Source organism: Myxine glutinosa, chromosome 2, assembly GCF_964187855.1.
Source record: "Myxine glutinosa chromosome 2, kmMyxGlut1.1, whole genome shotgun sequence".
Lineage (NCBI taxonomy): Eukaryota > Metazoa > Chordata > Myxini > Myxiniformes > Myxinidae > Myxine > Myxine glutinosa.
In genome coordinates, this window is record NC_136262.1 from 219,394,736 (window position 1) to 219,419,735 (window position 25,000).

A 25,000-nucleotide genomic window follows, 5' to 3' on the forward strand; every position below is an offset into this window, starting at 1 on the left:
TGAATTAACCCCAGGTGGACTCCAATCAAGTTGTAAAGACATCTCAAGGATGATCAAAGCAAATTGGATGAACCTGATCTCAATTTAGAGTGTCATAGCAAAGGGGTGGAAGACATTGACATGAGACATTTCAGCTTTTCATTTTTAATTAATTTGTAAAAATTCGTATTAAAATATTCCACTTTGACATTATGGAGTATTATGTGTAGATAAATGACATAAAAATCTCAATTTAATCCATTTTAAATTCAGGCTGAACACAACAAAATGTGAAAAGGTCAAGGGGTGTGAAAGGTCTCTGGGCACTGTAACTTCACAACAGTTTTTATGTGGTCGACACCACACTCATGGAAAGTGACAGGAACCGTTTACAATCTACAAAAAGGTACCACCGCCAAAAGTTGTCAAAACATCACTGGACAATCACTACGGCAATAAAACAAACAGAGTATACAAAATAGTCACACCTCGGTACAAAAAGGTCAAGATGACTCCACAAGTAGAGTCAACCCTCGTTAATCCGGAAATCTCACAATCCGACCAAAACATCCATGGAACAGATTTCCGCCATTCATTTTATCCCTCTAATCCGACAATCTTGCTAATCCGACATTGGGTGCTGGGAACAAAGTAGTCCGAATTAACTTGGGTTGTCTGTACTAATATTCAGAATTAATTACTGTACAAGCAAGAACAATTATAAACAGAAATGTGGAGAACGAAAGTGGAAATACAAAAATGAGATTGATAGACTTTCATTCACCTTTTCACCTGAGGCTGCTGTCAACACAAAAGTAGAAAACACAGGCAGTGGGTACTTGGTGTCTGCAGGCCAGCATTCAATTGTGGCACCCATGGGCAGGCAGAAGAGCGGCACAGTTGGGGGGAGCGGGAAGAACTCATAATCATCGATGGGGTAGCGGCTGATAAGGCCTGAAAATTGACAATCAGTTTAATGGAGAGAAAAATCACTGGCACAGCATGGCCATCGATTTTAGATGGTGAATAAGTAATGGTAAAATCCAATCACAAAGCCGGATAATCCAAATTTATGCACACAGGCCATTATAATATTAATTATGGCTTTAGAATACGAGGATGGAGCACTTCAAATTGGATTCATTTCACACATACATAAACACCGGGTGTGTCAAAAGTCTTGGTACTGTCTCAATGCTTTATTTTGAACAAGGAGCTGATACTGTAGGTCCTCCATCCTTTTTCGTTGGTATGAGGAATAGATCTGTGGAAAATGATAGCTAAGTCTTAAATGGATTTTGAAATATCGCGTACACAAGCCAAGTTACAGAGATGGTTGCCATGACAACTGAATTCAGCCAATCACAGCCGTGATCTAATCGGGTTGAGATAACGTCATGTGGAATAAATATCTGCAATATGAAAGCTAAATGTTCAATGGTTTTGGAAATATCACAACCCCACACAAAAGTACAAGGATGGATGATCGGTCGGTGGGACGGAGCTCAATGTAATGTCTCCGTGTCCGACCTTGTCGGAGGGGCGGGGGATAAAAAGGTATACAAGATTCAAAACTGAAAAACAGAAATCAGTGCTCACTTGTACCATGAAAATGGTACAAAAGTGGTTCGGGCAGAATATGACTGCAATCTCATCCATCGGACGAGGAACCTGCCTTCCACGGCTTCAGTGACACAGCATACCCATCCCTCTTCCCCATGGATGGTTCTCTGCATGAACTGTCAAGTCTGATGGTATATTGTCAGTGCCCTAGAAATGACATTGTGATGAACATTTAATTGGGAAGTAAGGGCAGTATCAGTCATCCCGTTTGAAAAATTCTGATGGCATGAGCAAACGTATTTGGTGTTGAATGAACCCAAGCCATTCCTTAACTGACTTAGACTTAGACCTCATGGGAGGCCAATTTATAGAGGGTAATGACAAGGGTCGCATGTAGACACGTATGCAAAATCTGTTAGAGACGTGATTTGTGTGGAAATTTCCAGGAGAGTGGAGGAAGTGGGGAGACTCAGTTCAGAACAGAAAAAGTTTCTACAACAGGAAAAGGTTGTTTAAAACCTGTGAAAGTATAAACACAAAATATAAACTTTGTAATTTGGAAAATTTTATTAAAACCTAGGAGTTTTTTTTTTTTAAAGCAAAGTAATACAATTTTTAAAACATTGCATACAGCTGCATTTGAATAATATACATTGATGGCAATGGATGTTTCTCCAATTGAGACCATGAACGATTCTACAACAGCAAAGTTTCAATAAAACATCAAGAGAGGTCACTTTTCAACTTTAATGAGAAATTGAGCCTTTATGGCACAAATATACAAGATCATGCCATTGTTTTATGGCACGCTATTCGAAAAAGGAAAAAAATCAGCATAACTACAGAACAGCAAAGATTAGACAATGTATATGGACAGACAGAGGATTCGCCAAAGAAATTTAATAATCAAGTAGTCGCTGCTTGGTAAGAAATGCCTTTCATGGTCTGGAAGACAAATCCAAAAGATCGGAGTGGAACAAACTGACAGTCAAAATTCCTCTTACACGAGGCTTCTTTTAACCTTTCCAGTAAACGAATTCCCTAGGGAGTAGGCAGCAAATCCAAAACAGACTGTTCAGTGAAACAATACTTCTTGGCAATTGTGACAGCTTTGTGAAAGAAATGCTTTTCATTTACTCATCCACTGGAAAAAGGCAGATGTTGGAAGAAAATACACAGGCACACGAACTTAAACATTTCTGAGAAATCGTAACCAGCAGGAAGAATGAGCGTTTGAGATCTTTTGTGGAAATAGCATGTGACAATGTGTTGCAAGTTTCAAACTGAACAATATGTGGAAACAAATAAAAAGCAACTTGTGTAACCTTCAAAATTAAGTTGGTAATAAAGTAGCAGTAATTGCAGAAGCAACAAAAACACTACATTTTACACAAATGTATTAATATAATGTTATAACACAAAAGTTAAGTGTTTATAGAGGTACAACAACAACAACATGCATTTTAAGGCCATTTTCCCTGCTGGAGCGGGGGTTAGCCTTGCGGTCCCCATGACAATCTTCTCCATTTTGCCCTATTTTCTGCATCTCTCCTTGTTAACCCCCTTGCCCGCATTTCTTCTTCCACCATCTTTAGCCAGGTCTTTCTCGGTCTTCCCCGTCCTCTACTTCCTTCTACATTAACTTCCATCACTCTTCTCAACCAGTCACTTTCATCCTTCCTCAATACATGACCAAACCATCTCAACCTGTTCCTCTTCACAGCATCAATCACAGGCAATATTCCCATCATCTTTCGCAATTCATCATTTGTCTTTATAGAGGTAATACAAGGAAATTTCAAAACAAGAGGCCAATACGCTCTGCACCTGTGCAACATCACACGACACCCCATCATCTCCTGCAACTCCCTCACCACAACCCGTTCTCCATTCTAGTCCAATTACCAAATCCACTAGCACAGCACCACACCCACTACCAACTAACATCTGCTCAATGGGTTGAGGGGACGTGAACAGTGTGGTAAGAGCTGGTTGAAGGGGTACATCATGGGGCATCAACGACAAGCATTCTGAGTATTGCGCTGCAATACATGTCCCCTACCAAAGTTAAAAGTGCCATAACTTTGTCAAAAATGATCGAATATGCAAATTATGCACGGTTGATGCTGGTTTTCAAACTTGATCTGAGGTATGCTGAGACATGTGTGTCACGCCTCGCCTCGTTGAGAAGCCCGCAAGGTCGCTCCGTGGAGCAGCCTGCACATATTGCACTGTGTGAATTATATAATTACCAACTCACGGTCTGAGGTACTAGCGATTCAGGAGATATCCATTTTTTTAACATTTTCGTTTAATTAACGATATCTGCCAAAGTACGTACCCTATCGCAAATTCCAAAATGACATTTTAGTGGATTGACATGCTGAACAGATTTTTTATTTTTTTTGTATACAAGATCGAGGCTCGTGAAAGAGCTAACATTAATCACACAGAAAGACAAACCGACACATAAAACATATAACATGGGGAGTGGTAGACAAGATGGGGAGGAACACAAACACAACATCTGAGAGCAGGGACATCGAGAGATCTGTGGGAGGGAGAGGGCTTTGGGGGGGGGGAGGAGGCATGGGAAGGGGAGGGGTGGGAGAGGTATAAAACATATGTACACTGCCAGGACTTCCAGGAAAGAAGTTGGAATTTCAAACAAGGTGGATCTGGGGTGAATTAGTGGGGGTAGAAAAGATCAAGGTTTTGGATGGGGAAAGATAGGAGATGGTGGTGAACAGCTGTTTTAAAGACCTTGAGGGAGGAGTGGGATTGAAGGGACTGTGGGAGTTTGTTCCAGAGGCGGGAGAAAAGACGAATGAAAGAGTGAAGGTGAGCAGAGAGCCGAGATTTCGGCAGTTTAACCATCAGAGGGTTGCTGGCAGATCTTGTGCGACCTGTAGGAATATTTGGGGGACAAAGCACAGAGAGAGCTGGGGGAGAAAGGCCGGAGAGGAGTCGGCAGAAGACAGAAAGACCACCTACCTGTCTGCGGTGAGTGAGTGAAAGGCCCTCAGAGATAGCTTCATCACGGGAGATTCCAATGATTCTGAAAGCTTTGGTTTCAACAGCGTGAAGCCGAGCTAGGTGTGAGGCAGGAGCACCGGCCCATAGGGGAGAACAGTATTCCATTGAGCTGCGGATGAAAGCCTTTTATGTGGTGAGGAGCTCAGGTGTGCCGAGGAAGGACTTCGCACGACGGAGGATGCCCAGTCGGCGACTGGCTTTGGAGGCCAGCTTGGAAATGTGGTTTTCCCAAGAAAGATCATAGCAGATAGTGAGACCCAAAAGCTTGAGCGACAGAACTTCTTGGAGAGGATTGTTGAGAAAGTAGATGGGAAGTTGTCCAGTCGATCTTTTCGGAGAGACATAGTAAGAGTGTGAGATTTGTCAGGATTGAAAGACATGTTCCACTTGTTTGACAAGTCTGTGATTTTGTCCAGGTCTTCAGAGAGTGAGGAGGCTGCAGACTGCCGATCTGAGGGCAGAGGAATGGAGCGGCAGAGAGTGGAGTCATCAGCAAAGAGATAGAGAGGATTTTCCAGAGAGTCGGAGAGATCATTGATAAAGACCAGAAAAAGCACAGGGCCCAGAACACTGCCTTGGGGAACTCCAGCCTGAACAGGAAGATCCGTGAAGTTTCCCTCGATTGGATCAAAAATGAGGGAGGAGCTCGGTTTTAAAGGTCATGCTTAAAAACGTCATAACTCTGAAACCATGTGATGCATGACGTCATGCTCGCTGACTTTTTTGTTCGTCATGGGTATGCGATTCTGCCTGTAAAGTTTGGCCTCGATCTGTTCAGCCGTTGCAGAGAAAAAGGGGTTTTCGTGTTTTCACGAAAACCAATATGGCGGCCGAACCACGTGACTTGACGTCATAATTACCATTAAAATATTCTGCAGACCGAGTCCCCCCATGGTGAAAATTTGATCTCAATGGGTCCAATGATTACAGAGAAAATGGTTTTTAAAGGAAATTAAAACTTAAAATGGCACTGAGTTGAGGATCATCAGAATTATCAGAATTCCCAAAGTTCAAATTGCCATAACTTTGTCAAAAATGATCGAAACGTCGTGGAGTTCGAACTTGATCTGTAACTTATCATAAGGAAACCATGTGCCAAGTTTGAAATCATTAGCATTAATAGTTTAGGAAAAAAAGTCTAGAAAACTGTTCTTTGCGTGACGGACTGACGGACTGACGGACAGAGGGACGGAGTGCAAACCTATAGTCCCCTCCAGTGTACACCGGTAGGGGACGAATAACATATAAAGATTTTGGGGGTGGATAGGGGGAAGGGAGTCGTTAGGTGAGGTTTGCATTAACAGACATTTTGACACCTTAATAACTAAACAGTTTCAGAACACCCACAATGAAGATAATTTATATCCCATTCCTAGGCAGTTCAACATGCACACACTGCCCACACTGCCCACACATTATCTAATTTAATTCCAGTTTACCCTCATTTGTACCTCTGTCCTTAAACCCTTCCATCGCCATGGATTAATCAGTACCTGTCCAATTATATTACAACCTTTCGACTGTCGCTGCTACTACCACCTTCCTAGGAAGACCATTATATACATCAAGTACTCTGTGCAAAATATCCTCACTTTGCTTTTTTTTTTTTTTTTTTTTCTATACTGCATCGAGGCTCGTGAAAGAGCTGACAACCGTGAGGGAAAGACAGCCAAGGGGGACCACGAGGGAAAGACAGTGCAGGGGGACCACGAGGGAAAGACAGCACATGGGGACCACGAGGGAAAGACAGTACATGGGGACCGCGAGGGAAAGACAGCACATGGGGACCGCGAGGGAAAGACAGCACATGGGGACCGCGAGGGAAAGACAGCACATGGGGACCACGAGGGAAAGACAGCACATGGGGACCGCGAGGGAAAGACAGCACATGGGGACCGCGAGGGAAAGACAGTACATGGGGACCACGAGGGAAAGACAGCACATGGGGACCGCGAGGGAAAGACAGCACATGGGGACCACGAGGGAAAGACAGCACATGGGGACCGCGAGGGAAAGACAGTACATGGGGACCACGAGGGAAAGACAGCACATGGGGACCACGAGGGAAAGACAGTACATGGGGACCACGAGGGAAAGACAGCACATGGGGACCGCGAGGGAAAGACAGCACATGGGGACCGCGAGGGAAAGACAGCACATGGGGACCGCGACGGAAAGACAGCACATGCAAAGACAGCACACAAAGACAGCTTCCTGGTTTTGTCACTGTCTATCTATGTTGGTTAACAAAAAAGCTTTAATGTATGTACTTCATCAAAGTCCAGGATAAGTTTTAAACATTTCTGAAATATCCTCATTATCAACAGTTTTGCAAAATAAAATAAAAAACCAGCCACATCGTGATTGATATCACAGATGCAAAGGCCTACTTACAAATAGGTACATCTAAATTGTGTGCCCAACATTCTTCCTGGCTGTGCCTACAAAGCCCCCAATTAAAACGATGATTGAAGTGTAAAAACATTTCACACCAGTCCACAAAACTATTTATTAAAGACAGCGAGCGGGTCATATTGGAAGATTTTTTTGCACTTTACCCATTGACCTTGAAAACATCACCCCAAATCACAAGAAGCATTCTGGAACAGTTTAAGTTCTTATTTTTCCTAATAAAAAGAGCGACATCCTGCTCTATCAAATATGACGGTCTTCTCCCGGACCTGCTCGTTTAAATCAGAGTGAGGCAGCATGGCTGATGCAGTGCATATCGGTTCAGGCGTGGAATTGGAATTTGTTCAGGGTTCTGATGATAACACGCCTCCTCTTCGCTAAAGGCACAATGGGATCTTTAACATCTACCAACAAATTTTAGGAGACGGGACACGTAGCTTGATGTCCATCTGAGGGACAGAGCACTTTTTGATGCGACACTCTGCTTGCTAAGCATAAATCTGTTTGTACTTCGGCCGACTCAACCCCCCCCCCCCCCCCCCCTAAAAGACTAGACAGGTCAAAGGTTATAGCACCACATCTGCACCATCAAGTCAGGACAAAAATATGACGATTAGGACTAACAAAGTTCGAAATGCATTTCAAATGGGATCCAAAAAGTCAGAATAAACTTTACCAGCTTCATATGCGATGGTGTTGGCTTTAGCGACAGACTTCTTATAGCAGAGATACACATCGGAGCCCCACTGTGAGAGAGAATAAAGTGATGAGAGCATCTCCGAACAGGTTTAAAAAATGCAACTTGCAGTGATACTCTATAATGACATCGATTGAAATGATGGCAAGCTGTGATACACTGGTTCTTGATGTTTTTCTTATTTTTTTCCGAAGTGTTGCTTCAAAACACTTATATCCTCATTCTAACTTACTTTGAGCTGTAAGCTCAAAACATCGATGAGTCAGAAGAAGATGCAGAAGCAGATTTATTTCATGGAAGCATGATATACACTGCGGTTTTCAAAAGGCCTGGACACATTCAGGAGTGACGATATGTGGATGTCACGAGCATCACTAATGTACTCAAAGCCTCCACCAGTGTTTTCTGCTATTTTAACAACGTTCACTGTAATTGATACAATTTCGTTTTGGGAAGACGAAACCGAGCTTGTTATTTAGTAGTCTTTAAATCACATTGATCAGAATCTTCATTAGACTTGTGATCACAACTCAAAGTAAACTATCCATGAGCAGCTAATATGCAGTGTTGTCATAGCTAATCCATCACATTTACCAATCAAATCTAATTGATGAGTCACATTTACCAATCAAATTGTTAGGTGCTTCTTGTCATTAACATCTGGTGATCCTCTCTACACATCCATGAAGGTAAAAGGCCACTTTTCGTACTGCAGAATACATATGTATCAGGATTAACTTATAGCTTAAAACAAAATGGCAAAAAACTCAGTAGAAGGTCGCCTTAAAATTGTGTTTCTGCATAAAGAAAGAAAAACATTTAGTGAAATAGCTCGCATCACTCGATTTTCAAGGTACAATAACCAAAGCACAATCAACAAGTACAGAAAAACATTATCTGTAATTGATAAACCCAGGAATGAAAGAACCAGAATTGGCAGAAGGCTCATCCTTCCATCAACAGCATTAAGGTCACTTTTGAAACTAGACCGGCACTCAGTAGAGAGCATACCTCCGTCAGGTAGACAGTTTAGTTTTGTAGCCCAGAGTACACCAGAAAATCACAATACAGACTCACATTTAATCAAAATCATCCGATATCCTGCTATATATCGTTTTTGGCACGATCTCCTAATGGTGAAGAATCACTTTTAAAAAATTATACTAGCCGTAGCCGGTTCCAGATCCGGATCTTCACCAAAAATGGAATCAATCCTTCCTTGTCACACACACAACCTACCCACAAAGTTTCGTCCAAATCCATCCATAACTTTTTGAGATATCACACCATATGTTGGTTTTAGCCCCATCTCTCAATAATGAAGAATAACCACCTTTAGAGGCCATTTTTTCCCCGCAAGCGGGGGTTGGCCTTTTTCGGGAACTGTGGTTGTTGTTGTTTTTCGGTCCCCTTTTTGAAGCAATGTTTTACGGCCGGATGCCCTTCCTGACGCCAACCCTTTTTGCCGCTTTTAACGACAAGCAGGGAATTACCAGTGAACTGGTACTCAATTTGCCGACCTCGGAAGGATGACAGGCTGAGTCAACCCCCCTGGCGTTAATTCAGCGATTGACCGGGATTCGAACCCAGGATCCTAGGATCCTAAGCCGGCACCCTAGCCGCTAGCCCAACACCAGGGACTCAATAATGAAGAATCACTTAAAAAAATTAAATAATTATCATATCCGAATCCATATTCAGATCTTCACCAAAATAGAATCGTCCTTGTCACACACACAACCTGTCCACCAAGTTTCGTCCAAATCTGTCCATAACGTTTGATATCCTGCTATGTATCGTTTTTGGCCCTATCTCCCAATGGTGAAGAATCGCTTAAAAAATTCAATAGCCGGATCCAAATCCGCATCTTCACCAAAATCAAATAATTTCGCCCTTGTCACATACGCTACATCTCAGCCAAATTTCGGGCAAACCCGTCCACAACTTTTTGAGATATCTTGTTTACAAACAAACGGAAAAACTGATAGACAGACAGGGGTGAAAACATAACCTCCATCCAACTTTGGTGGCGGAGGTAATCAGGACTTAAAGGTTGTGTTGCAGCAAGAAAAGCTCTGTTAAGAAAGTGGAACAAGACCAAAAGGCTAAAATATGCACAAGAACAGAAATTGGACTGAGGAACAATGGTCAAATGTGCTTTTTTTTTTTTTTTGTATACTGAATCGAGGCTCGTGAAAGAGCTAACATTTACTTCACAAACAAATCAACCAGACAAACAAAATATATAAAAAGAGGGAGCGGAAAACAAGATGGGGAGAGAAGGGGAAGCACACAAACACAACATTTGAGAGCAGGGAGATGTGTGGAAGGGAGAGGGCTTGGGGGGAGGAGGCATGGGAAGGGGGGGGGGGGGAGGGAGAAGTATAAAACACAAGGACACCAAGGACTTCCAGGACAGAAGTTGGTATTTCAAAAAAGTGGAATTGGGGTGAAATTAGCGGGGGTAGAAAAGATCAAGGTTTTGGATGGGGGAAGATAAGAGATGGTGGTGAACAGCTGTTTTAAAGACGTGGAGGGTGGAGGAGTCAAAGTTTCAGTTATTTGGATCTAATCAAAGACAGCAAGTGAAATGACAAAAAATGGAAACTTAAAGAACCTTACTTAAAGTCAACAATTAAGCATGGAGGAGGTTAAATTCCAGTTGGGGGTGCATATCCATAAGCGATGTTTGAAAATTGTTGGCAGATTGACTGGAATAAGATACAAATAAATAAATATAAATATATATATACAGTGCATTCAGAACCCTTCACTTTTTCCCATTTTGTCATGTTGCAGCCTTATGCTGAAATCGTTTAAATTCATTTTTTCCCTCATCAATCTACACTCAATACCCCATAATGACAAAGAGAAAACAGGACTTTAGAAAGTTTTGCAAATTTATTAAAAAGAAAAAACTGAAATATCAACATTGGCATAAGTATTCAGACCCTTTGCTATGACACTTGAAATTTAGCTCAGGTGCCTCCCATTTCTCTTGATCATCTTTGAGATTTTTTGACAGCTTGATTGGAGTCCACCTTTGGTAAATTCAATTGATTGGACATGATTTGGAAGGGCACACACCTGTCTAAAAAAGGTCTCACAGCTGACGATGCATATCAGAGCAAAAACCAAGCCACGAGGTCGAAGGAACTGCCCGGGCGTTGCCCGGATTCTTTTTGAATGAATTTCATCTTCTGGACATAGGCCTTACGACTATAATTCAGCTTTTACTCGTGGCCGTAGAAGATTGACTACTATAATATTCAGCTCAGCTTTTAATTGCGAAAGGGCCCAGCCAGGCTGAGGCGGCCTCGACCAGCCTCGCCACCTAGCATATAACCTTCCCGGCACCCGTCCTGATATTTTTTGTTTTCGAGGTTTCCTCCTATCTTTCACCGTTCAGGAGATTAGCGCGTGCAAACAAACAAACAAACAAACTAAAACTTTCTTTTATATATACAGTCACGTGAAAAAGGAAGTACACCCCACGTAAAGTTTTGACTTTTTCAACATATTTCAACACACAGCTATTTGATCTTCTTTTCAACAATATTGATAGATAAAGGTGATATAATATAATAAATATCATGAAACATTTACATTTTGTAGTCCATTGTATAATTTAAATAAACATAAATGCAAATTTCGCATGTGGAAAAAGTAAGTACACGCCTACATTTATCACTACTTCAAATACCTAAAATTAGAATCAGGTGCACCAGCTCAGGTGCAAATGATTAGAACATCGTTAGAGAGGATCTTGGAGGAACCTGTCTTATATAAACCTCAGACATTTAGTTTGGTTTGCTCTTTGTTGTTGAAGTGTGCGGCATCACCATGCCTAGATCAAAAGAGCTCTCTGAGGCCTTCAGAAAGAAGGTTATAGATGCCTACGAGTCTGGGAAGGGATTTAAAAAGATCTCCAAACAATTTGAAATCAATCATTCAACTGTCCAGAAGATCATCTACAAGTGGAGAAGATTCCAAACAACTGACAACTTGTTCAGGCCAGGCCGCCCCAGCAACTTCAGCCCGAGAGCAGACCGCAAGATGCTGAAAGAAGTCTCTAAGAACCCCAGAATATCATCACGGGACCTACAGGTAGCTCTTGCCACTGTTGATGTCAAAGTGCACGAGTCTACCATAAGAAAGAGGCTGCACAAATTTGATCTACATGGGAGGTGTGCCAGGAGGAAACCTTTGCTGTCCAGAAAGAACATCAGGGCAAGACGAAAGTTTGACAATGAACACCTCGGCAAAGACCAGCACTTCTGGAACAATGTGCTCTGGACAGATGAGTCAAAGGTAGAGGTATTTGGCCACAGTACCAGAAGACATGTTTGGCGAAAACCAAAGTCAGCATTTGACCACAAAAACCTGATACCAACTGTAAAGCATGGTGGTGGAAATATTATGGTTTGGGGCAGCTTTACTGCATCAGGGCCTGGGCAGCTCACCATCATAGAATCCACTATGAATTCTTCATTGTACCAGAGGATGCTCGAGGATAATGTAAGGCCATCTGTCGGAAAGTTGAAGCTCAACAGAAGGTGGACCTTGCAACATGACAATGACCCTAAACATACCAGTAAATCCACCAAGGAATGGCTGAAAAGAAAGAAATGGAGGGTTCTGGAATTGTCAAGTCAAAGACCGGATCTAAATCCCATCGAGCTGTAGTGGGGGGATTTGAAACGAGCTGTGCATGCAAGGAACCCCTCAAACATCGCACAGCTGAAAGAATTCTGCATGGAGGAGTGGGCAAAAATTTCTCCCAGTCGATGTCCGAGACTGGTAGACAGTTATAAGAAATGCCTACTTGAGTTTGTTTCTGCCAAAGGGGGCAATACCACCTATTACAGCCAAGGGTGTACTTACTTTTTCCACATGCGAAATTTGCATTTATCTTTATTTAAATGATACAATGGAGTACAAAATGTAAATGTTTCATGATATTTGTTATATTATATCACCTTTATCTATCAATATTGTTGAAATGAAGATCAAATAGCTGTATGTTGAAATATGTTGAAAAAGTCAAAACTTTACATGGGGTGTACTTACTTTTTCACGTGACTGTAGTGATAGACTAGCCGAAAGCATCCGGTGTTGCCCGGGTTCTTTTTGAATGAATTTACTACGATAATTCAGCTTTTACTCGTGGCCATATAAGATTGACTACTATAATTCAGCTCAGCTTTTAATTGCAAAATGGGCCCAGCCCGACCGATGCGGCCTCGCCCAGCCTCGCCACCGAGCCCATAACCTTCCCGGGGCCCGTCCTGACATTTTTGGTTCTTTTTGAATGAATTTACTACTATAATTCAGCTTTTACTCGCGGCCAGAGAAGATTGACTACTATAATTCAGCTCAGCTTTTAATTGTGAAATGGGCCCAGCCCGGCCGAGGTGGGCCTCGACCGGCCACGCCACCGAGCCTATAACCTTCCCGGGGCCCGTCCCAACATTTTTGGTTCTTTTTGAATGCATTTACCACTATAATTCAGCTTTTACTCGCAGCCGTAGAAGATTGACTACTAAAATTCAGCCCAGCTTTTAATTGCGAAATGGGCCCAGCCTGGCCGAGGCAGCCTCAACCGGCCTCGCCACCTAGCCTATAACCTTCCCGACGCCCGTCCCAAATTTTTTTGTTTTAGAGGTTTCCTCCTATCTTTCACCGTTCAGGAGATTAGCGCATGCAGACAAACAAACAAACAAAAACTTTCTTTTATATATATATAGATAGACTAGCCGAAAGCACCCGCTGTTGCACGGGTTCTTTTTGAATTAATTTACTACTATAATTCAGCTTTTACCTCTGGCCGTAGAAGATAGACTACTATAATTCAGCTCAGCTTTTAATTGCGAAATGGGCCCAGCCCAGCCGAAGCGGCCGCGACCGGCCTCACCACCTATTCTATAACCTTCCCGGGGCCCGTCAGGACATTTTTTGTATTCGAGGTTTCCTCCTATCGTTCACCGTTCAGGAGATTAGCGCACACAGACAAACAAACAAACAAACAAAAACTTTCTTTTATGTATATATAAATATAATATAATAACGAGCTGAAAGCACCCGGCGTTTCCCGGGTTATTTTTGAATGAATTTACTACTATAATTCAGCTTTTACCCACCACCGTAGAAGATTGACTTCTATAATTCAGCTTACCTTTTAATTGCGAAATGGGCCCAGCCTGGCCGATGCGGCCTCGACCGGCCTCACCACCTAGCCTATAACCTTCCCGGGGCCCGTCCTGACATTTTTGGTTCTTTTTGAATGAATTTACAACTAAAATTCAGCTTTTACTCACGGCCGTAGAAGATTGACTACTATAATTTAGCTCAGCTTTTAATTGCGAAATGGGCCCAACCCAGCCGTAGCGGCCTCGACCAGCCTCGCCACATAGCCTATAACCTTCCCGGGGCCCGTCCCGACATTTTTGGTTCTTCATGAATGAATTTACTACCATAATTCAGCTTTTACTCACTGCCGTAGAAGATTGACTTCTATAATTCAGCTCAGCTTTTAATTGTGAAATGGGCCCAGCCCGGCGGAAGTGGCCTCGACCGGCCTCGCCACCGAGCCAATAACCTTCCCGGGGCCCTTCCAGACATTTTCAGTTCTTTTTGAATGAATTTACTACCATAATTCAGCTTTTACTCGCGGCCGTAGAAGATTGACTACTATGATTCAGCTCAGCTTTTAATTGCGAATTGGGCCCAGCCGAGGCAGCCTCGACCGACCTCGCCACCTAGCCTATAACCTTCCCGGGGCCCGTCCCGACATTTTTTGTTTTAGAGGTTTCCTCCTATCTTTCACCGTTCAGGAGATTAGCGCGTGCAGACAAACAACCAAACAAACAAACAAAACTTTCTTTCATATATATATAGATGAATTATATGAATAAATGTATTCAATGTTATAAAAAATTGCTGTTTGAAATCGTGGAATGAGAAAGCTTGCCATGGATCCAAGTGGACTGAGACTTTTGTACCTGACTGTATATATAAAATTAAGCTCTCCTTAAGAAAAAAAAAAATCCTCGGGCCAAACAAATTGTTCAATTCTGGGAGTGAAGTATTTGGGCCAGTCGGCCAAAAATGTGTTTTACTGAATGAAGCATGATTATGGTACTTATTTGGAGAAATATCATTAATTAAACACAAAATATCATATCCACTCATGTGAATGCCCAGATTTCTTCATGGCCAGTCCTCACACCAATGTTTTAGAAAGATTAACCCCTAACTTTCACAAAATCATACAAATTTTGATCTGTTGCACTTCTGAATAATTCAATATATTATTAATGTAACAGTGTCTGTCCCTTTGTCTGCCATGATTGCCATCTCACCGATCACTACTTTGTGCACAGTCACCAAACCCTATCAGGTAAAATTTACAATGTCTTACAAATTTCCTTAGTCTCTAAATTTGCTTAACAACTACTTTTATTCTGACGGACCTAGTCAATTTTCTCAAAGCATTTGCGATGCCAGATGACGTCACGGCATTCCGAGGGGTCGGTGCTTTGAGACCAAAGGTCACGGGATTGGTGTTATTGTCTCCATTTGTTCTGTTCATTACTGTATTGTTGTTGTTCTATAGTCCTATAGTCCTGTCAAATGCTATTTCATCCATTCACCAGTCCTTGATGAGTATGTCCGCTAGTATATAAATAAAGCAATGAATAAAAGTAGTGATATCAAATATCTAAAAGCCAAAATCAACATCTCTTTCCTCAACGTTATTGTACGACCAAAATAGACCATTTGTAAAAAATAAAAATAAAAAAAGGAGGAAAAAAATTAAGACGAATAAAATAAACAAAACCAGCATAAAAAGGTCAAAGCAAAAGGGACATGAGCACAAGTTTAGTGACATAAAGAAATGAACCTTTGATGTTGAACAATACCACTGTAGCGTATCCCAAAGCAAAACTTTCTGAAAGCCCTTGTCAAATAAAATAAATTTAAAACAGAATAATGATAAATCTATAAATCGAGCTTTGAAACACAAGATTGTGGCAACAACGGTTTCAAGCAGGCAGGGCACCACCACCTCGTGTCATCCCCATCCTGGCCCATGGTCTTTATTACCCCCATTAACCCTCCCAAATCCAATACTCTTACTTGCTGATTTTATAGTTTATCTCTCTCTCTGTCTCTCTACCCCTGCTGGCTGTTGTGATTTGGGTGTGGCGTCATGGCCGCCGTATGGAGCTGCTCTGTAGTGTGGTGAGTCGACAGTGTATTGTTTTTGTCCCTACAGCCCCCCCCCCCCCTCCCCATCCCTTCTCTCCTTTCCTGTTACATCCCATGTGCCTCTGGCGTTTTGTTCTTCGGTTTTCGGCTCCTTTGTGTTCGAGAGAGAGAGAGATTGAGAACGGGCCTATTTTGGGTGCAGCCTACCTGTTTTGACGACGCTTTGTAATCCTTGTCTATGCTTACAATGCGTTTTTGGTTTTTATTTTAGCTTGATTTATTTAGGTTTGATACCTTCAGTTCTTGTCCGGTTCGGACGAGAAGGGCGCGACAATATCGCCGACATGGCGAATGTACGCTCTCGATGTGAGGGTTTCGAGGGTTTAACCCGGAAGCATGCGTTCGTGTGCGTTCCTCCCGACTGAGTTCCTGCAGAGGACATTATTCTCGCAGTTGGGAATATTATTGGTGATGAAAATATACGTGCTGCACGTATATTATATTGGTGATGAAAATATACATTCAGGCTGCAAAACTGGTATGAATCAGAAGGTAGTTGTTTTCATTTCAGACGATGAACTCGTCCATGACGTTGTAAGTGCCGGAATAAGCACAGTGAGTGGTCATTTTATGATGGCGTCACCGATGTTGACTCCCGTTATAGTCGTTATATCGAACGCACCTCCGTTTATTTCCAATGACAGGATTATGGCCGTGTTATCGCGTTATGGTAAAATGGTGTCCAGGATCTCGACAATTCCTCTTGGTTGTCGGAATGAACGTGTTAAACACGTCATGTTTCCGAAGGCAGGTGTACATGGTCCTACCAGACCATGGGGACGATACGGGACTCAATATCTCGTTCAAAATAAACTTCGACGACACGAACTACCAGCTGTATGCATCGTCCGCCACCTTAACGTGTTTTCAGTGCGGAGCGTTCGGGCATTTAAAACGGTTTTGTCGCAAAGCCTCGTGTGTCAGGTGTGGGGGAAAAAAGGTCACACTGATGCGGTGTGCAAGGAGGAGGTTACCGTGACTCTACGAATTAACATTCCTATTGGGAAGGAGGTTAACGTGACTACATAAATTAACATTCCCAATGAGGAGGAGGTTACCGGTACTCAAATCAACATTCCCAACGAGGAGGAGGTTACCGGTACTCAAATTAACATTCCCAATGAGGAGGTGGTTACCGGTACTCAAATTAACATTCCCAACGAGGAGGCGGTTACCGGTACTCAAATCAACATTCCCAACGAGGAGGAGGTTACTGGTACTCAAATCAAGATTCCCAATGAGGAGGAGGTTACTGGTACTCAAATTAACATTCCCAACGAGGAGGAGGTTACCGGTACGCCACAAACTAACATTCCCAACAAGGAGGAGGTACACATTACTCCATTTAACATTCCCAACGAGGAGGAGGTAAACGTTAATCCACGGCTTATTGTTCCCAATGAGGAGGAGGTTACCGGTACTCAAATTAACATTCCCAACGAGGAGGTTACTGGTACTCAAATTAACATTCCCAACCAAGAGGAGGTTACCGATACACAAACTAACATTCCCAACGAGGAGGAGGTTACCGGTACGCCACAAATCAACATTCCCAACGAGGAGGAGGTAAACGTTAATCCACAGCTTATTGTTCCCAATGAGGGTGAAACCAGCAGCTCAATCTCCAATATTATTCCTCCTCGGTAAAGCGTTGCTATAGATACTGAGTCTAAGTTGACGACTAGTAAACGAAGAGCACCTGATGAGTCGTTAACACCAGGTGCTGTTAAAAAGGTTGTGCTCGATGTGCAGACCTTCCCTGCAGAAACTCTTCAGGATACTCCTGAAATCTCAGTGCAAAACATGGACCAAATAAATAAAATGGAACCATGCTGTGCTGGTCTATGGACGTGGGATTCAAACGGTACAACAAATGCTTCCATTTCCCGCACGGACGAGGGTGATGATATAAATATGGCTGACAGTGAGTCAGTGAATGTTATATCATCGATCCGACCCGACCACATGAAGGTGATCAAACTATGGACCAACATAATTATGCCCATTTAGCAAATGAGGGTTTAAACACAAATCCACAAGAGTGTGGAAACAAAGATTTGACTTCAGTTGAGGAAAATCGTAGTCAGAATGCCAATGTTTCCCAAACCCAACACTCTGGAGACCCCCAGATGCTGGCATACTTGTTCATAAAACAGGAATGGCTGAGGGTATTGACCCAGACCCCTTTGGGGCAATGTCTGACTTATCGGAATCAGAGGAGGAGGTGGATGTGACTGTTTTATCACAATCAATGGTAGATCAGCCCCAAGTCCCTCCTCCTCTTGTTCTCTCGTTTCTCAATGAAACTCACAGACAACGGAATGTTGTCATTTTTGATCATTTCCCCGACTTGGCTTCCTTTATTCAGGCTGCAAAACTGGTCCTAAAAAAATCTGAGGAGCTAAACCTCACAAAATCACAGTTTCATCGACTAAAGAAAATAATAACAAAGGCAAAGTTTGAGTTTTCTCGGCGTCAGACAAAATTCACAAACAAATATGAAGACACTCACTCTTGCAACTCTTAATATAAATGGTGCTGGGGCGAATAAAATCCGCCAGATCCAAGTAAATAGTTTATTCAAACGGAAACAAGTTGATGTGATCTTACTGCAGGAAACTCACATCATTGAGAAGGTTGAACATGACTGGAGCAGCATTTTATAGGTAAATGCTTCTTCAGTAACATGTCGTCTGTATCTGCTGGAGTTAGGTTCTTGTTAAAAGGATTTGAGTACCAGTAACCTTGCCTCTTTCAGGAGGTGATAAAGGGCCGGTTTGCTTCCCTGGAACTGGTGATTAATAACCTAAAATTTATTATTTTTAATGTATATGCACCAAGTGAAAGTACTGACCATAAAACTTTCTTTACTGTCGTGGTAAACCAATGAAAATTGGTTGACCTCAATCAGTGCATATGCATGGGGGGTGATTTCAATTGCACGTTTGAGCCCAAATTGGACAGGAACTCACCAGAACCACATCCCGAAGCCCATGGTGACCACTCCCATTTCCTTTCCGTCGTGGGTTTTCTTGATGTATGGTGCTTAATACACCCAAATGTCCAACAGTACACATGGCGTCGATGTTCCAATGGTCAAGTGTCCTTAGCGAGGCTTGACAGATGGTACATCACCCCACGTTTTAGGAATATGGTAACCTTCTCAAATATTGTCCCGTCTATCTTCTCTGACCACCACATGGTCACTATGGGCCAATCGTTTCCTCATTTTAAACATACTAGTGCCTATTGGAAATTTAACACTCAGCTTTTGGATGATGCCTTTTTTAAGGAAGCCTTTCACAATCTATGGATAGCAGTAGTTGAAAAAAACCCCGTTTTGCTTCCATTAACCTGTGGTGGGGCAATATGAAAACCCATATAAGGCTGTTTTGTCAACAGTTTAATTCATATGTCACTCATGAAAGTCGTCACACTGGCTCGGTTAGAAACTGAAATTCTAAAACTGGAGAACAAACTGGCGAAACAAGAGAATGAGGCAAACTACAAGTTACTCCTTGAAAGAAAGACCCAACTTAGAGAACTATTGCAGGAGAAAGCTGCAGGGTTATTAGTTAGATTAAGAATAAAAAATATTAAAGTATCAGATAGCCCGAGCAAATCCTTTTTTCACCTCAAATCCGAAACGAAGCCAGCTCCGTTTATCTTATCAGTTATGGACCCCAGTGAAAATGTAATTGCAAATTCTGATGGGGTAAAAAATACCATGAGAAAGTACTATTCAGAACTGTTTGCAAAAAAAGATGTTTGTGAGGATAAGATGAAACTCTTTACCTCTCATCTCCCATCCCTGATTGAAACTCAATGGCTGGAGCTGGATGTGCCGTTAACCCTTCCTGAATTAGAATGTGTTCTGGTTGAAATGGAATCTGGAAAAGCTCCAGGAATTGATGGCCTACTCGCTGAGTTTTACTTGGAATTTTGGGACCTTTTAGGTCCAGAACTCTTAAATAGAATCCAAAAATCCCTGCAAACTGGTGCAATACCATTAAGCCTAAGGAGAGCAGTGGTGAGTCTCCTCCCAAAGTCAGGAGATCTCCGGCGGACGGAGAATTGGAGACCAGTTTCAGTATTGTGCACCGACTACAAACTGTTTTCAAAAGCGAAGGCAAATCGTCTGAAGAAAGTCATTGGTGACCTGGTCCTACCCGATCAGACTTTCTGTATCCCCAGTCGATCCATTTATGACATTTTTTTAGTTCGGGATTTAATGGGCACTTACCACGATCAAAATGGTTTTGGAATAATTTTTCTAGACCTTGAAAAAGCCTTTGACAGTATTGATCATGTTTTCTTGTGGCGTGTTCTGGAAGCATGTGGCTGTGGGGTTAATTTTAGAGCCTTCATATCTCTATTGTACACTGACATCTCTTGTGTAATTAAGGTAAACAATAAACTCGTTTCCCCCATGCAGGTTCAAAGAGGGATACGGCAGGGTTGTCCAGTCTCAGGATTGCTTTTTGCGTTGGCAATGGAGCCATTACTTTGTAAGCTCAGGGAGAATATCTCTGGCTTGACGTGTTTCCCAAGGAGTCCACCACTGACTATATCAGCGTATGCAGATGATGTGTGCGTCATAATCAGAAGCAAACAGGATATTGATGCTCTTGTTAAATCCTTGAGAATCTTTTTCCAGGCTTCTTCCCTGAAAGATAATTGGAGGAAAAGCAAAGCTATTTGGGTGCCTTACCTTAATAGTTGCCTCCCTGTCTCGACACATCTACCTCCTCTTCCGGAAAACTTAGAATGGAAGGCAGATGGTATCGACTACCTTGGTGTGTCCCTTGGTTCCACACAATTTATGGAAAAGAATTGGAAAGGCTTGATTGGATAAATGGAAAGGAGACTGAACCTGTGGAAAAGAGCCCAACCGCACCTTTCATTTAAGGGCCGTGTCTTAGTTGCCAATAACTTGGTTGCTGCAACTTTATGGCATCGTTTTATTTGCCTACAACAGCCGGAAGTGCTGCTTAGAATGATCCAGGCCAAACTTGTGGACTTTTTTTGGGGAGGCCATCATTGGCTGCGGCCAAACATAATATCCCATACTCATCTGAAGGAGGCCAAGGCCTTGTTCACGTGAAATCCCGCCTCATGGCCTTTCACTTGTGCTCCATTCAGCGCCTTCTATATGTTGAGCACCTGCCAAATTACCCATTGGCCTGTCATATTTTGCAACAGGCAGGCAGACTCGGCTATGGTCGTGAAATATTCCTGACCCACCTCAAGGATAGGGATACAGCAACGCTCCCTATATTCTACCAGAGCCTCCTCAATGCCTGGAAAGGTCTTACAGTGAGTCGCAAAGAGGACACGTACTCCCCAAGGATGTTCGAAGTTGAACCACTGTTTTTCAACCCTCTCTTCCCTGATGTATTCAAGAGCCATGATTTGTGCCAACGCTTCATTGATGCAGGCATGAACAAAGTATGGCACCTATGGCCAAACTCTGGTGTGGGGTGGAAGACTGTGGAAGAAATTTCAAATATGACAGGAATTCGGTCCAAGAGGACAATCGGCTTAACATTGAGGAAAGTCGTACAAAAAGGTCATCAGCTACGGGTATTATGGACTCAGAATACACATGGACATCCTGATGAGTCATACTTCCCTGAATTGATTTTTGACTGCTCCCCCAGAGAACTTCCACCTGTTAGCACAGGGACAAATGAATTGCAAGCTGCAAGCAGCAAGAGTCTGTATAGGTGTTGTGTGTCCCTAATTCTCGGTGTTTCTCCATTAAACGGAGTAGCACGCTGGAAGAGACTACTCCCTGCCGGGCCCCCCACTGAACCTGTATGGGAAGCGATGCATTGTAAGCAAATCACCAAAAGAACAAAGGATCTCCAGTGGCGCATTGCCCACTGGATCATCCCATGCAATACATATGTGAGGAATTTTGCCCCAACATCTGCATGCTGCCCCTTTTGCTCTGTAAATGAGGATGTATTTCATTTTTTCATTGGCCGTGAAAGACTTTTTCCATTATTTAACTGGTTGAACTTTGTGTCACACAAATTGAATTTCAGATTTACTTTTCGCTCCTTTATTTTTGGGTTCAAAAAGAAATGTACACAAGACAAAAAATATTAACTGTTGTGTTTTTTTGTAGCAACAGCAAAACTTGCTACATACTTGTCCAGAAAGGAGAAGCGTAACGGTAAACGGCTTCACCAATGCAACGTCATGACGTTTTTCACTGCGCTTGTTTCTGCAAGGGTAAAACTTCAATTTAATTTTTCCAAGACCATGGCTGAACTTGATGTGTTTGTGGAAAAACGGTGTTTAGAAAATGTTTGTGAAGTTCGCCAAAATGAGTTGGTATTATCTCTTTCTTAAATAATCAAGTCTTTATATTTTTGGTAGTATTGCTTTATTTTATGTTTTTGTAAAAATGAAATGATTCATTGTTATACTCGTTGTTTCCTTGCTTTCTTTTTCTCTCCTGTTTTGTTGGGATTTTTGATTTGTAAATTGTATATACACACTTTTATATTTTTGTAATAAAAGGACCTCAAAAGTCTGTCTCTGTCTCTGTATCTGTATCTGTCCCTGTCTCTGTATCTATCTCTATCTCTATCCCTTCTCCTCTCTTCCTCCCTCCCCCCCCCCCCCCCCCCACCCCTCACCCACTTTCTCTCTACGATCTCCTATTTTTTTTTCATTGCCTTACTCACTTACTGGTTATTCCCAATTGTTGCCCCCCACCACCCTCATTGTAAGCTCAACTTTGCTCTCCCATTCTTGGGAGAGCACTTGTGGAGAAAAGCACTTGTGGAGCACTAGTGGAATGTTCGCTCTTGTGGAGAAAAAAGAAAACAACAACTGAGAAGTGATGTCAATTTAATGGTCGCCCAAAGGGCAGTCAACGGCAAGAGAAGAAAGAAGAAAAAAAAGATCAAGAGCTTGATGCTCAAAACCTGTCCTGGCTGGGTCATGGCCCATTCCAAGCCTAAAATGTGAAAACCCTCCATCATGGACAGTGTTGGTAAGGGAAGTTGGCAAATTCTATTTCTAACTACAAGAGAAACATTGCCTCAAATGACTGAGCGAATCACGACTAGAGGCAATCAACAGATTCTGCAACTTTATTTTGAAGTACTGTACAGTACTTAAAGTTCTAATGTTTTTCCAGTTATTCAATACAGAATCAAATTTTGCCTAAGTTTCCAAGTAAAAAATTTTTTTTTAACCTCCAGTGCTGAAAACATACTTCTCAGCTAAAATAACAGGAAATTCCATGCATAGCTCAGTAGTGGCTGAGCTAGTAGAAAACATGCCCCCATCCTGATGGTGGATCTTGTCAACCCACACAGAGTGAAGAACCAGTGCACAAAGGCTGCATATCGGCCTGTTCATATTCGGCAGTAAGAGTTCATGTTATTGCAAAATCTGCATTTATCTTACCATGCCAGAGTTGAGGCTGCGATCCAAGCGGCAGAATGTGTGTGGTGCACTCTCCCCCTTGCTTCCGATGATGATGCACACGTCTGTGACAGCAAGTGCATTCTGAGCTGACAGCTCATGTGCTCGCCGGAATGTGAGCAGGATGCGCTGAGTTGCAGTGCTGCTGTTATTTACATTTGCACTGCGGCCATACGGAGTCGTTTCGACAACTTCACAACCAGGCCGCAGTCGATCCTTCCACTCGTAGAGGACTCTGCATATACACGAGCATGTTCAGAGCATTTTGGCTATTTTGCAGCAGGGACTGCGGATTACCTTTATTCCAAATTGCTTTCGTGGTCCCACCCCTCCCAACTAAACCCCAAGCACCTCCCCCATATCCAAATGCATTCTGCCTAACTTTAGAGCAAATCTGGCCAAGTTTTGAAAATAATCAATAAACATCATCTTCTTGAATAATGCTACAATCTTTATGATCATGCCTATGCTTGCTCCGCACCCTAGTAGCATAAAATATAAATTAACTTAACTTCTATGCAGTAACCCTAATCTTACTGTTAACCAAATCAATATTCACATCTACCTTCCTTCAATATCAACAAGTAATGAATTTGGACAATTACCAGCACATGATGGCCTACTCTTTTCAAGAGATACAGTGTGAACATTATCCCCTGCTAGCAGAGCATTAAAATGGTGTCTTTGTTGGCAGAGATCTAATAAAGACTAGAAAGCTCAATGATGAGCATAGTCCGACTGAACTATACTCCTGACGTGCCTAATACTCACGCAAATTTGGTGAGCAGCAACAAGAAAACAAACCATGATTATTCGCTCATTTGAGCGTTTTGAATTCTTTTTTGAAGCAATCCAAACAGTATCAACTGTGCTGCACACAGGCCAATATAATGCATTTCAGCACTTTCTATGAAATGCTGCCAAGCATGCAGGCCTTTGCTAAACTGGGGGGGGGGGGAAAAAAACACCTTTTGAGGCCATTTTTCCCTGCAGAGCAGGGGTTGGCCTTTTTTGGGCACCATGGTCCCCTTTTTTAAGCAATGTTTTATGGCCGGATGTCCTTCCTGCCGCCAACCCTGTTAGTCGCCTCTTGCGACAAACACGGAATTACCAGTAAACTGGTACTCAATTTGCAGACCTCAGAAGGATGACAGGCTGAGTCAACCCCCCTGGCGTTAATTCAGCGATTGACCGGGATTCGAACCCATGATCCTAGCATCCCAAGCCGGCACCCTAACCGCTAAGCCAACACCGAGCTAAACTGGAAACAAGTTTTGCTAAACTGGAAAACAGACATATATCAGAAGGAAAGGACATTTTCTCAGGTGTGATGAGGTGTAGCTATTGTACTAACCCAAGATCGATGAGAGGAGGCTTGTTGCGTCCACGCCTGTAGCAAATGAACAGTTGGGGGCTTTTTATGCTGCCATGGTTGAGGTCAGCCAATATACCTGTGGGTGTGCTCTCGACGCAGGTGAAACCCTCAGGCACCTCTTCTCCACTTGATTTTATTATCACTGCTATATCGGTGATCGGTGCCTTGGCTTTGGGTGAGCGCTGCCCTCCATCACCCGAGTGGGCATCCTCATCCAGTGG

General features: G+C 42.6%; 1 protein-coding gene across 3 annotated transcripts in view; it reads right to left on the bottom strand.

Annotated features, from left to right (window-relative positions):
* LOC137420813 (C-myc promoter-binding protein) overlaps nt 1-25,000 on the bottom strand; it is a 157,067-nt gene that overhangs the window by 83,003 nt on the left and 49,064 nt on the right. For all 3 annotated transcript variants that reach the window (XM_068106215.2, XM_068106213.2, XM_068106214.2), the window contains exons 2-5: nt 24,759-25,000; nt 23,387-23,639; nt 7,667-7,736; nt 764-933 (exon numbers count right to left, since the gene is read on the bottom strand). The exon at nt 24,759-25,000 is cut by the window's right edge and continues 77 nt beyond it. In XM_068106215.2, coding sequence (XP_067962316.2) covers nt 764-933; nt 7,667-7,736; nt 23,387-23,639; nt 24,759-25,000 — 735 coding nt within the window. The remainder of the gene's footprint in view (nt 1-763; nt 934-7,666; nt 7,737-23,386; nt 23,640-24,758) is intronic.